The 15,282-nt window shown below is 34.3% G+C and overlaps 1 protein-coding gene across 5 annotated transcripts in view; it reads right to left on the reverse strand.

Moving 5' to 3' along the window:
- Window positions 1–528: 528 nt before the first annotated feature.
- The window catches only part of LOC125683759 (fatty acyl-CoA reductase 1-like), a 27,422-nt gene continuing 12,668 nt past the window's right edge, over window positions 529–15,282 (reverse strand). For all 5 annotated transcript variants that reach the window (XM_056142466.1, XM_056142463.1, XM_056142464.1 and 2 more), the window contains exons 8-14: window positions 14,097–14,215; window positions 10,839–10,906; window positions 10,510–10,591; window positions 8,365–8,454; window positions 6,188–6,317; window positions 4,638–4,765; window positions 529–1,281 (exon numbers count right to left, since the gene is read on the reverse strand). In XM_056142466.1, coding sequence (XP_055998441.1) covers window positions 1,122–1,281; window positions 4,638–4,765; window positions 6,188–6,317; window positions 8,365–8,454; window positions 10,510–10,591; window positions 10,839–10,906; window positions 14,097–14,215 — 777 coding nt within the window. In that variant the 3' untranslated portion in view covers window positions 529–1,121. The remainder of the gene's footprint in view (window positions 1,282–4,637; window positions 4,766–6,187; window positions 6,318–8,364; window positions 8,455–10,509; window positions 10,592–10,838; window positions 10,907–14,096; window positions 14,216–15,282) is intronic.

Here is a 15,282-nt window from a genome sequence, read left to right on the forward strand (position 1 = left end):
TTACATCAAATATGACCTTAGACACAAAAACAAACATGATGAATAAATACCAATGGATGTCTACCTTAGAAATGAAACATCAAAATCAAGATTTTTTAAATTTGATATCAAGGGGACAGCAATCTAACAATTTTAATTTTCCAGCGGGTTTTCCACGGTCCAGTTTCGTCTTAAATTCCGGGTTTCATTAACGAGAAAATATTACGTTTTCCCCACAATAAAACTATAAAGGCCTGTACATCATGACGCACTATTGCTTTGTAACCTCATAAACTGTGAAGTGCACGGAGGTACATCAAGAGTTATCTCCCTGTTGTTGCAAACCTTTCCTTAATTGTCAGTCTTACTAAATTTTTCAGGACTGACTATATTTTTTACAGCACTTGCCCAAGTTTGTCATTACAACCACTACGAAGACAGTAATCTCTATATTGTCAGTTAAAATGAGATTGACATCAGGATTCATCGCAGCCTTTGTCTTCTCGTTCTTATGTGAAGTCCTAGATCCACCCATAGAACAAAAATATGTCATGTTTTCTCCAAGAGTATCTTCCACATATTTATTTCTTATTCATACTTTTACATGCTGTAGTCATTTTATGCTGAAAAATTACATTTCATTCCTGCTAACAAAAAGTCTAGAACCAGAAAAAAATACATGTATGAATTAAAAGACCATCCTTATTCAAATTCTTTTCACATATAATAATAATAATAAAATGAATAATGCCAAGGGAAGCTACACTGCACAGGTCATGACAAAGCATAGTAATGTGACGGAAATTTTTTGTACTTTGTTGTTTCAAATCATCATTGACAATCTCAGACTCAAAATATAGACTTACAACATTTTTTTGTTTTCATCAAATCACACTACCGCCATAAACTACAAATACACGGACCAGCAAGATCTGGAGTATAACCTGCTTTCCATCACTGCCTTAATTAACAATATTTTTAATAAATAATAATCTTTTAATAGATAACAAAGAAAAAAACCCTCTAATATTGATAACATGTAAAGTTATTTCAACACTATAAATAAAATTGTCGAGTTTTTACAGGTCCGGTCTTTAATGAGAGAGGTTATCACAGACACTTGTTGTAGTCTTGTTTACTCATTATGAAGACTTTGCCACTTTTGGCATTCGTTTAAATATGCGGATGGCCCATCCCAGCAGAAAGTTCCACAGAGTTCTTGCCACTGCCACACGATTTATCAGTAGTCTCCATACGGCTATAATCAGGAACACGTTCACAGCGAAGTTTATCCTCTGAAGTCTACAACACAGAATTACATGTTTTACAGTTTACCAATAAATGTCTACACAAAGTTTTCATCTCATTCACAACATGTAATATTTGGTATCAATAAAGTGCACCGCCACGGCACATGATACGCCCGTCACATATTGTTAACATGAACATATCACCATGAAGAGATAGGTATGCATGGAACCAAATGTCAACCTTCCTTTAAGAATCTTACCCACTTTATGGCCTCATGTGACATTGCTTCAAATATTGATAATGTAAGCTTAATGATTTTTAAAAGGATATAAAAACATTTTCCCAAATGGTTTCAATGAAATGATTAAAGTGCAAGATAGCCCTTTATCCAAGCAAACAACTTACAATAAATGGGAGTACTCAAAAAGGTTGATTTATTCAACTTATCAAAAAATACATATATCAGTATCTGCCTTTGTCAAATCTTCAAGTATAAAAGTAAAATATGCATGGTGATGTCAATATAAATAAATATAGATTAAAAACGGTTATTTCAAATACTGGTGCATCTCCTATGGTGTAGTTATTAATTAGAAAAAAATAATACATCATATATTTCTCAACTGGTTGTGTTTGACTTGAGAAATGCACATCTGCAGCTTTGCTCATTGTATTTTAAGGAATGAAGAACAATGCACAGCGTAATAAAACATCAAACATTAGTCATTATGTTTATTCTTAGACTGTAAAACTGTCATCTTAGTGAGACATGACAATCTGCACCTTGTTGTTGAGATATAAAATAAAAATATATTTTACAATATCATATTAATTCTTAAACTTTATACCAAATTAACTTTCAAAGTAATGGCTACCAATTAGAACTGTTCTAAAATTTGACAGATCAATTGTTCAGATTCCTCTGACCAATTCCCGATTGCAAGAGATATAGATAGCACCTCCTTGATCAGATTGCTGTAACAGAAATCTTCTAAACTCATTAATTAATCTGTAATTTGACAGAATGCAATTTTTCTGTTAGCAAAATGCCTCCTGAATTGCTTGATAATTACACCCATGGGACAAGGGAAATTTCTCTTGTTACTGACACAAAAGAAATAATTTGTTTGTTATATACTGCTGTATAGTACAGTGTATATAATGAAGAATGTGTAGTTTCTTGAATTAACATTTTTTAATATGGTTATTGCAATACTATTTCATCTGTTCAGATTTACACAAATGCCCAATCTGCAGCTTTGTTCATTGTATATCTTTTTTCTGAACAATGCCACAGCCATAACAAAACATCAAAATACTAATCATTAAAATAGGCCTTTATACATATTGCAACCATTTGTTGTCTTAGTGAGAAATGATACTCTGCATATAGGTTGCTGAGAAAAAAAATTAAAAATTATATAGTACAATGTTAAATTAATTTTGAAAATAAAGACTAACCACAACAAACAAATTCACTTTCACAAATAATTTCTGGTATATCTGCAATTAAGAGGCTAAGATCTCTCTGCCCAATTCCCTAGAGATAAAGATAACACCTGCTTGATCATGTTGATCAGAGATGCTCTACACAAAACTCATTAATTAGTCTTGTCAAAATGCCCTTTGCATGCTACTCCCATGGGACAAGTGGAATTTCTCATGTTATTGTTAGAAACAAAGGAAACATTACATAGGCTAAAAAAAAGCTGTACAGTATATCATAAAAAAAATATGTGTTTTCTTGATGTAACATTTTTGAATGAGGTTTTCTACAAAACTCTTATATGAGTAGGGATTGTACCAATTATAACATACTTTTTTCAAAAAATCACTTCAACTAAATGTCACAGTGACCTTAAAGTACAGTGCGACACACCTTCTACCTAAGATGCATAAGATGACCAAGTTTCATGATTCTAGATCAAATAGTTTTCAAGTTATGAGCCGGACAGGGTTTTACCATATTTGGCCATATCTTCTTAATTAAAAGTCACAGCGACCTGGTTTTAATGTGCGACACACCTTCTACCCAAGATGTATCAACTGACAAAGTTTGATTATTCTAGGCCTTATAGTATTTAAGTTATGAGCCGGACACGAAAAAGCTAACAGACGGACGGACAGACGGACGGACATGAAGGCCATAACATAATACGGCCTGTCTTAAGACGGGCGTATAACAACAGAAATCCTCAGTGAGCTAATCTTGTTTTATGCTGCTGTGGTGAGGGTTACATTACAAAAGAATTTTCTATCTTTCTCATTGACCTCACAGGTCGAAATGAATAGCTTTATGTGGGATGCTCTCAGGCAAATTATACCAAATGGTTTGTACATACAAAAAATATCTGTCTTAAGAATGTTATATATATAATATTGTAAAACTTATCTTTCTAAATAATTTCTTTCAGTCTGACAGGAGTTGAGAACAATCAGAGAATGTCATCATGTTTGAGGTCATCATGTTTGAGATCATCATGTTTGAGGTCATCACGTTTGAGGTCATCATGTTTGAGTTCATGTTTGCAGTCATCATGTCTGAACAACCAGTTCATTGGTACTTGGAATTACATGTACTAATATACTATACATTCACTTCTGCCATAAATGAGTTTAGTGTTATCTGTATAATGGTGTGGCACGTTAACATGTGTATTTTGAGTAGTGCATAAAGAGTTTTAACCAAGAACAACATGTATTTGTGAAACACAAATGCCCCCGATAATGAAGATGGCCAAGGTCACAAGGACAAATATCTTGGTACCAGTAGAAAGATCTTGTCACAAAAAATGCTCATGTACAATATGAAAACTCTATAATATTTACCATTTAGAAGTTATGACCAATGTGAATTTTTTAAAACGTAGGTCAAATGTCAAGGTCAAAAGGTTTAGTATCAACGGAAAGGTCTTGTCACAAGGAATACTCATGTGAAATATCAAAACTCTATCTTTTACTGTTCAAAAGTTATTAGCAAGGTTAAAAGTTTTCAAAAAGTAGGTCAAACTCCAAGGTCAAGGGTCAAAAATGTTGGTACCCACGGAAAGGGTTTGTCACAAGGAATACTCAAGTGAAATATCAAAGCTCTATCACTTACTGTTCAAAAGTTATTAGCAAAGTTAAAGTTTCAGACAGAATTACAGAATGACAGACAGGACAAAAACAATATGCCCCCCAATCTTCGATTTCAGGGGCATAAAAATAAAGTCTGTGTAACTATGGCAGTTACTACTATAATTTTTAATTTTAACGACTTTCAACACCATAAAAACAATTACAATGTTCTGTCTTCTGATTTAATACAAATGTAATTAATTGTGTCTCAATTTCTATTACATTCAATGTTTCATCATTCTCTGACACGGTGAACGAACATGGATATTTTGGAATGAAAAAGCCCTCACCTTTTTAACGTGTGTCTAGCTTTCGACAACTCTGTGAGCTCCTCTCGCAGAACAAAGCGTTTTATGCCCAGACAGTAAGACTCCATGTATGTTGGCCAGTGTATGGATTTCACATTGAAATTAAAGATCTACACAAAAATAAAAAATAAAGAGATGTTTGTAAAACACATGCCCCCCATGGTGCAAAACTGAAAAGGGTTATACACATACATCATTTAATTGAGAGTAGTATCATCAATTCAAAATATTGAGCAGACAATATCTTCCTACATGTATGTCAAGAGTGGATTGACCATGTGACCTAAAAATCAATAGGGGTCATCTACTCCTTATGCTGTACCAGTGTACCAAGTTTGGTGTCAATCAAGCCAATAATTCTTAAAATATAGGAGATAATATATTACTATGTCCGGTTCAACTATTGACATTTGACCTCAAACTCGATAGGGATCATCTTCTCCTGAAGATGTACCAGTGTATTAAGTTTGATGTCTGTCAAGCAAAAGGGTTCTCAAGATATTGAGTGGACAGTATGTTACTATGTCCAGTTTGATCCATGACTTTTGACCATGTGACCTCCAAATCAATAGGGGTCATCTTCATCTGAAGACATACTAGTGTACCAAATTTGATGTCTGTCAAGCAAAAGGGTTCTCAAGATATTGAGTGAACAGTATATTTCAATGTCCAGTTTGATCCTTGACCTTTAAACATGTGACCTCAAAATCAATAGGGGTCATCTTCTCCAGGAGATGTACTAGTGTACCAACTTTGATGTATGTCAAGCAAAGGGTTCTCAAGATTTTGAACGAACAGTATATTCCTATGTCCAGTTTGACCCTTGACCTTTGACCATGTGACCTCAAAATCAATAGGGGTAATCTTTTTCTGAAGATAAACTGGTGTACCAAGTTTGATGTCTGTCACGTAAAGGGTTCTCTAGACATTGAATGGTCAGTATATTCCTATGCCCAAATTGACCCTTGACCTTTAACTATATGACCTCAAAATCAATAGGGGTCATCTACTCCTTTGGATGTACCAGTGTGCCAAGTTTGATGTCTGTCAAGCAAAGGGTTCTCAAGATATTGAGCGGACATTATATTCGTATGTCCCCTTGACCTATGACCTTTTGACCTGAAAAACAATAGGAGTCCTCTTCTACTCATAACCAACCCACATATGAAATATAATTATCATCAAGTAAATGGTTCTCAAGATATTGAACGGACAACATGTGGCCTTCCGACCGACTGACTGAGAGGTGCAAACCAATATGCCCCTCCTCTTTGAAGGGGGGCATAAAAAGCTTCACATATACAACTGTCTACATCTTCAATATTCATCACTTTTATGGCTATCGTATTTCCTAACCCAAAATCAATTTAGATTCATTCAAATTGTTTTTCAAAATGATCTAGTTTTCCTTTAAAATAAAGCTCTCTGTATATACTGCATATACATGTACTACAATTTAGAACCACACTACAGTTATCATCCCTATGTTCTATCAATTACATCTTATCTTTGATTATAATGCAGCATTTTACCTTTTTGTCTTCTGGTGACATCTTCTCCAGTAAGGCAAACAAATTCTTGTTGGAGAAGACCCACTCATTCTGTGTGAAGTAGTCTAAGCTTCCAACAGCTTTCCGGAGCTTGTCCTGAATCCTTACAAATCTTTAGAAGAAAAAATTACAAAATTATCTCCTCAATCTATCCCATTAGCCAGGTGTTTTATAATGGATTTATGTCTTACTAAACTTCCGATTGAACTAAAATTAGATCCTTTGATCCACTCAAAATTTTACTATACAAAATTTCTGTAGCAAGTAAGGGAGCAGATCTAACACAACAGACTGACTAAACTTCACAAAGATAAAACCTGACTCTAATTACTATACCTTCACAAAGATTAAACCTGACCCTAATTACTATACCTTCACAAGGATTAAACCTGACTCTAATTACTATACCTTTATAAAGATTAAACCTGACCCTAATTACTATACCTTCACAAAGATTAAACCTGACCCTAATTACTATACCTTCACAACGATAACACATCACTCTCATTAATAAACTTCACAAAGATAAAACCTGACTCTAATTACTATACCTTCACAAAGATTAAACCTGACCCTAATTACTATACCTTCACAACGATAACACATCACTCTCATTAATAAACTTCAAAAAGATAAAACCTGACTCTAATTACTAAACTTCACAAAGATTAAACCTGACTCTAATTACTATACCTTCAGAAAGATTAGACATCACTCTAACTACTATACCTTCACAAGGATAAAACCTGACTCTAACAAGAGGTACTGTGAGCAATGCTCACTAAGAATACCCCCGCTTACCCCAATCTCCCAAAGGGTGTTGTTAATAGGTATAAATTACCTCTTTCCTGAGTGTAAAAATATGGTATGCCTTTGTAGAAGAAAATGAAAAATATAGTCCGAACACAAATCCATGGCATAAACCTATAATTTTGACCTTGAGATCAAAGGTCAAGGTCATAAAAAGGTCATGAATGTACATGACACAAGTCTCATGGTGATACACCCATGTCTTATGGTATGACTATGTCAAAACCCTATAATCAATTTTGACCTTGAGGTCAAAGTTCAAGGTCATATAGAGGTCATGAAGGTTACTTGACACATTTTCTCATGGTGATACACTCATGTGTCAAATATGGTATGCCTATGTCAAAGAACAAAGAAGTCATGGCCCTGACACGAATCCATTGTAAAAACCTTTAATTTTGACCTTGAGGTCAAGGTCATATGGAGATCATGAAGGTACTTGACACATCATCTCAAGGTGATACACTCATGTGTCAAATATGGTATACCTGTCAAAGAACAAAGAAGTTATGGCCCGGACACAAATCCATTGTAAAAAAAACTTTAATTTTGACCTTGAGGTCAAGGTCATATAGAGGTCATGAAGGTACTTGACACATCGTCTCATGGTGATCCACCTGTGTGCCAAATATGGTATGCCTAAGTCAAAGAACAAAGAAGTTATGGCCCGGACAGACAAAGTGATTCCTATATATACCCCCGAGAACTTCGTTCGGGGGGGTATAATTACTATACCTTCACAAAGATTAGACATCACTCTAATTACTATAACTTCACAAAGATGATATATGTATGATCCAGGTTATTAAACTTCACAAAGATTTATCTAATTTATCTAATTCCTGCAGATAATTATGTATGCATAACAAAGTTACAAACTTCCTAAAGATAATCAAATACATATGACCCAGGTTACGAAACTATAAAACTATTGAGCATGACCTATATTTATGATAAATGTCACAATGATAACACAACTCAATAGACTTCACAACAATACAAGATTTAAGATTACGTCTATCCTTTATCATGACCACCATGCATCTCTGTTCAGGTCTATGATATGGGAATCTTTGTACCCAGGTTTTATCAAGCTAATCCCCAAGCTCTGTGCATCTTCATGTGACAACAAAGAACTTCATTTCATTTCACTCAACCTTAACTGGTCATTGCAATTTCTGATGAGCATCTGCTCCCTTCACAACATGATTTGAAGTACACATTTGTGTATGTCAGTCATATTGTGTGGTATTGTTGCCCAAGCTACATTCACTATGTGAACTGATAAATAATGTAGGAGTAAAACGTTCAGCCGAGTCCTGAGTTTCCTTAACTTAGTATATACTTACATAGGACGTTTCCCAGACACCCACATCATTGCGTCCATGATGTAGGCAGGCAGGACGTGATCGAACAGCACACATAACTCGTGCCACACACTGAAATCATAGGCAACAAAAAGTCCATGTCATGCAACACGCTTGCAAATATTTAACAGAAACAAGAGGCCCTCGGGCTTTAAGAGTCACCTGAATATCATAGCCCATACAGGGAATCTCATATTTACATATTAGTCTCAATATGAGTCCTTCGTACACATGTTTATGATCTTTCAAATTATGCACACAATTCCTATTCATTTACAGAAGAAGGAAAAATGGAAGTTTGAAACATATAAATCATTTTGACATACCCCCAACCCCTTGCTGTGTGGATCCGGGTTAGATTCTCAGCACCCCTTGCTTGTCATAAAAGGTGACTAAATGGGGTGGTCCTTCGGATGAGACCGTAAAAACAGAGGCCCCGTGTCACAGCTGGTGTGGCAAAATAAAGATCCCTCCATGCTCAAAAGCTGTAAGCGCCAAGCATAGGGCTAAATTTTGCAGCCCTTCACCAACAATGGTGACATCTCCATATGAGTGAAAAATTCTCTCGAGGGACATTAAACAATATACAATCAATCGCACACACACACACACACACACACCCAAAACCCTGACCCATGAATTTCACAATTTAAGAAGAAAAAATATTATTTTATACATTTATATTATGTGGCCATGTTGGCCCTGCCCAAGGGCCTGAACCCCTGATCCGGGAGCCATATATTTCACAATTAAGTAGAGAGCTTTATCAACATCATCATAATTATGCTTTTCTCTCATATACAGTATATATATATATATATATATATATATATATATATATATATATATATATATATATATATATATATATATATATATATATATACATGTATATATATCAGTAGAGAAGAAACTTATCTATTAATCTATTATCTAATATTTTCCCTTTATGGCCATATATATATATATATATGGCCATATATATATATATATATATATATATATATATATATATATATATATATATATATATATATATATATACATACACATGTATATATATCAGTAGAGAAGAAACTTATCTATTAATCTATTATCTAATATTTTCCCTTTATGGCCATATTGGCCCCACCCTCGGGCTTGAACTCTGACCCAGGAGCCATGAATTTAACAATTTAGGTCGAGAGAATCATGGACATCATAATCATGCATATAATTTTTCTCAAATATAAATGGCAGTAAAGAAGACGGTTTTCTATGATTTAATGCATTTTCACTACATGGCCATATTGGCCCCGCCCTAGGGCCTGAACCCCTCACCCAAGGGCCATGAATTTCACAATTTTAGTAGAGGATTTCATGGACACCATAACCATACCTTTAGTTTTTCTCCTACATATGTGTGGGAATAGAGAAGGTTTTTGAAAATTTGGCTGCTTTTTTGTGTGCATATTTTGCCCCACCCACGAGGCCCCAGGGGAGGTATTGTCATACATTTCACAATTTATATTCCTCTTATCCTAGAGATAGCTTCAAACCAAAAGTGGCAATGATTATCCTTGTAGTTTCCATATAGATGTTAAAAATGTAAATATGTTAACGGACACACATCGCACGACGACAGACGAAGACAGATGGCAATAGGTTTATTATTTATAATGAATCACTCAATCACAAAGATTGATTGATTGATTGTATCTTGCTTAATGTCTTGCTCGAGAATTTTTCACTCATATGGAGACGTCACCAAGACCGGTGAAGGGCTTGAAATTTAGGCCTATGCTCGGCACTTACAGCCATTGAGCAGTGAGGGTTCTTTAGCGTGTCACACTTACTGTGACACGGGTAATCCGTTATAAGGTAATTTCCGAGGACCCGTGACATTCACACCTGATGCCGAGCGTTTGGCGATGGAACTGTCACTACCTGTTTTAACGACTTAGGTCTGTCGCGGCCGGGATTCAAACCCCGGGCGTTCCGCATGCGGGGCGAACACTCTAACCTCTCGGCCACCGCGATCAAACATTTCCAATATGCAAAGTGCAGTCGTACATTTTGATGATAAAAGAAAGCTTTATCATTGCAATATTAACCGAGTTGTTAGCTTGATATGAAGTATAGACTTACTAATTCTTCGTAAAGCGAGGATTGGGAATTCTTGCAACTGTATTAACAGGATTCTTCATGAAATACTCATAGGACATGCGTTCTGAAAGACAATCACAACACTACAACCATTCTACAAATGTATAGCTTCTCATCAATTAAAAAAAAAAACACATGTCACTGCAATTAAATTTTTAACATCTGAATCATAAGAACATCACATACAATAACACTGCATGCATAATGAATATGGCTCTCATGTTTGTCATGACATACAGTGGGAAATTTGCAAACGTGTAACTAACAACTACAAGAATTTGCAAGTAACAAAATGTAAATTAATAACTTACCCATCTGTCCCCAGGTAAACTTGTTAATTTGTCCAGTGGTACAATGAAACACTTTCAGTTCCTCTGACCTATACATAATAGACAAATATTGATGTAATAGACAAGCATTTACATAATAATAAAGTACAATACAAGTAGTAACATGATAGAAATAGACAGGTATTGACATAGTTAGATTTTTATTACATATGACAATACAATTTGTATCCTTAACTGTCTATTTTTCAATTAAGAGTTCTACAAGAATGTCACAAACTACTCCTGAGTGAGAGTTTGATGAATATTACAGGTACAAGCATGTAGTTACTATATAAAAACAAAACCCTCACATCTGCATAAAATATCCCAAGATGCCGTGCCTTCATGTATATCTGTAAATACCCAGCATGTATACCTCAGTCCACCATCAGGCGATACACCAAAATAATCAGCACATCCAATTTTATCTTAATATGATTTATCCGAATTAATGATACATTTATTTCCCCCTTAAAGGACACATCTCGTGTTTTCAAAGTATACAGAATTATATGCATTTTGTCTTCCTTATGCTTATAGAAATTAATTGTAATAGTTCGTTCGCTGAAGTATGGCGATAATTAGCCACAATACGGACTTAAATCTAAGCCCCAATTTCAAAAAGCCTAGTTAATTAGATAGGTAGTCACGTGGTACAGTGACATCATATGCGACCTTCGTCGATCAACTTGTTGTAAAAGTAGTGTTAGATATTTTTAAAAACTCGGGTTTTAGGGGCCTAATTTATTTACCATGGATAACATTTATTTCGATGTTGGCAAATTTCCCGAGTCTTATATCTTTTAGCCACCATTGCATACAAATAGCGACCCAATTGTAACTAGAACTGTCCTAATGGGACTAATACCCCCAGCGGGGCATATAAGATGATGGGAAATATTTAATGCAAGCACATTGGATATTTTCACATTATCTACAGGGCAATCAATGTGAATGCAGAAGTGTATATTCTACAGTACAGCAGTACATGAAATATTAAAAATATGTTTAATATAAACAATGAATACTATTTGGCACATTTTAGGCTGTATGATTGCAAATCCCTGGTCAACTCTTCTAGTCTTTAGTTTATATTCACTTTGTTAAAGATCATTATGTTATGCCCACTACAAGTACAACCAAACCAGAAAATGTCCGTAACTTCCATAACTGTTAAAATATTTCAATGAAAATAGAAGATGCACAACTACATTTTATATATATAAGATGAGAATGAAGTTTGAATCAAATCTGTTCAACGGTATTAGAATTAAACTCTGGACAATTTGCGCAACCCCCAAAATGAAAAGAAAATGTGCGTAACTTCTATAACTGTTAAAATATTTCAATGAAAATACGAGATGCACAACTACATAATATATAGAAGATGTGCATAAAGTTTGAATGAAATATGTCCAGCGGTATTAGAAATAAACTTCGGACAAATTGCGTCTACGGACAAACGGACGGACAAAGTGATTCCAGTATACCACCCCAAACTTCATTTGCGGGGGGTATAATGAGGAAAGCGAGTATGACGTCTGCATTTCCGAGTAAATAATGTTTACATGGGATCGCTGTCTAAACACTATTTGATAATGTCATTTCTTTAAACAACTGTAATTAGCGTTGTTGCTTTTCTAAAATAAACAGTGCAATTATTATTAAATTTATTTTTGGAGAAGTTAGATAGGCCTAAATTATGATACGATTACGCATCATTGACAACTACTGTATAGGCCTACTGGACATCACGGGTGCATTTCGAAATAAATAAATAAATAAAAATGATCAAATTTATAGTGAAAATTACAATGCTTTTAAATTATTCTATTCAAGCAATTCTATTAATCATTATTTTTTTTAATCTACATGTTGTTACTTAGGAAGTGGGAGTGTGGCATGCTATTGTTGTTACGCACGCGTTGCCTTAAAAAGAATGAAAGCATTAATTATAATTCAATTCAAAGTTGGAAAATATATTTCATTATTTATAATTGAAAGTTCAATTATCTTTTATCTTTAAATTTCTTTTTCTTTTTCTAAAACTACCAGTTGGTAAGAAACTCCGATCACAAGTTCTGCCTATATGTTGTTACAAGGTGAAGGTCAGTTGGTGCAAGTGTGTATTGAATTTGAGAGCAGAACGGAAAGCATATGCCGTAGCCCTACATGTAACAGTGCATAGCTTTGATAGAACCATTTTCTCACAGTTTATCTACGTCTTTGTCCAAGTGCTTGTTTGAAAAAGTACAGGGACAAATTCTACTGTTTTTTTATGGCAAAGTCGTTGTGCCGACAAAATATTCACGTCTTGACCCTCATACCTTCCTTTGTAAAAACAGTCCAAATCCTCTCTACTGACAGCAAGTACACCCTTTAACGGCACAAAACACCCTAATGCAGTGTTATTTACAAGCCGTTAATGTGATAATTGTCTTTTTGTCAATTAAATCTAATCTGTTTATGATATGGCTAACAACTTTACAAATCTCGCTCGAGGTCGCATATGACGTCACAGATAATGGCGCGTAAAATAATCGAAGAAAATATGCATATCGCAAGATTTGAATTTCATCGCTTTCAAACTCGAAAACTACACAAACTGTTTCATTTAAAACATATGTTAAGTAGTTTTAGGCATGAAATGAATTAATTTTGCTGAAAAAATTAAAAAGTTCAGAAACATGCGATGTGTCCTTTAATGACCATTATCAAATACTCATGTAAATTTTCAGGATATGGACATATTGCCGGCAATGTGAAACCTGTCCATTAATCCTCTACACGATCTAGTCATTGAGGGATGCTACAAATTTCTAAAATTCTCCGTGTAACATTTTTGATGATTCTTTATCGATGCATCATCATTATTTACTGTGTTTTTGGGCACTAATTTTATAAAAACGTCATTATCATCAAATATGGCCTACATGTATTTACATCGTGATTAAAAATCCTTCTGCTACAAAATGTAGTCTTCTCTAAACCCTTGCTACATGTTCTAAATCTAAATTGATATATATATATATATATATATATATATATATATATATACACACACACACACAATTTCAACAAGATAGGTTAAGTAAGAAATATGTAATACATTTAGAATGACACAATCAGCAACTAGTGACTACATACATGTAGTTAGAATATCACGCATGACTGTGTTCCAAAGTTAAGGAGTTAATTCTCTAAAGGTGTGTGAGGATTCTACGGAATAATCATACTCACTTGTTTATTACAGAATCCCAGGCTACTGTGATCATCATGTTGGATGCAATGTCCACAGGAATGACGTCTGATGTACCGTAAAAGTTCCCCTTCATGATCCTCAGTAAGCCATTACCAATCTAGTCAAATAAAACAGTCTCCCTGTCATCCATTTTCTTGTCTTTATCAACATTATAAGTTTAATAGATGAGACACTAAAATTGATGCAAAAACTGAATTTAAATTCCTCGATAACTGTGCAAATGAAGAGCACTGCCAACCCCAATAAGTAACATTCTGTCCCAATGGGGCTAAATTAAGCCCTAAATGGGGGTAAAATAAGCCTGCACAGTGGGGCTAAAACAAGCCCTCACAGTGGGGCTAGAATAAGCCCTCACAGTGGGGCTAGAATAAGCAATGTCAACAGTAAACCTGTACAACAGACAAGTACATGCCACAAGACAACAATGGATGGTAATGTTCATTCACACAATTTTTTCTCATTTTGCCAGGAATACTAGACAACAATAAAACATGCATGCATACTGCATAGTCTGTCATTTGACAGATAACATTTGTCTATGTAGGTGATTCTCTGATCAGAAAAGATTCCCTCAAATACTTTCCCAATGAGACTAATTGAATATCAGGAATTTGAATAAATACAATACATGTACCATATACATGTAACTGGGTTTTTTTAGCTTTTAGTACAGTGTAATGAGAAATAAATAAATTTTGAAAATTTCGCAAATTAAAATGCACAGGTATATTCCACCAAAATGTGTATGACTGTATAAAATCACAACGAATAATGCAAAACTGAAATAGAAATGGTGTTGACTAGGGTATACATAAAATAAATAAAAGCATTAATGATGTACATGTCTTCTAATTATAAAAAACTTCAAGGCTTAATTAATAACATGTATTCATCACACAAAAAGATTTATTCTAATCACTATTTCCTTTCTTATCATTAAAGGGACTGGTTCACGATTTTTGATAAAAATATTTTTCATTTTTGATGTTAAACATTAGAAATATAACTCATTTAATGTTGACAGCCAAAATTTTGACCTTCTGAATGCAAGAATGAAAGCAATATTTTAGCCTTAAATATGTGTTATGTAAACAAAGACTCGGGTCTTTTTATGTAAACAAACAAACAAGTGAAATATTGATTTTGTAATATAAAGCATCTTAA

This window comes from Ostrea edulis, chromosome 6 (genome assembly GCF_947568905.1).
Source record: "Ostrea edulis chromosome 6, xbOstEdul1.1, whole genome shotgun sequence".
In the NCBI taxonomy this organism is placed as follows: Eukaryota; Metazoa; Mollusca; class Bivalvia; order Ostreida; family Ostreidae; genus Ostrea; species Ostrea edulis.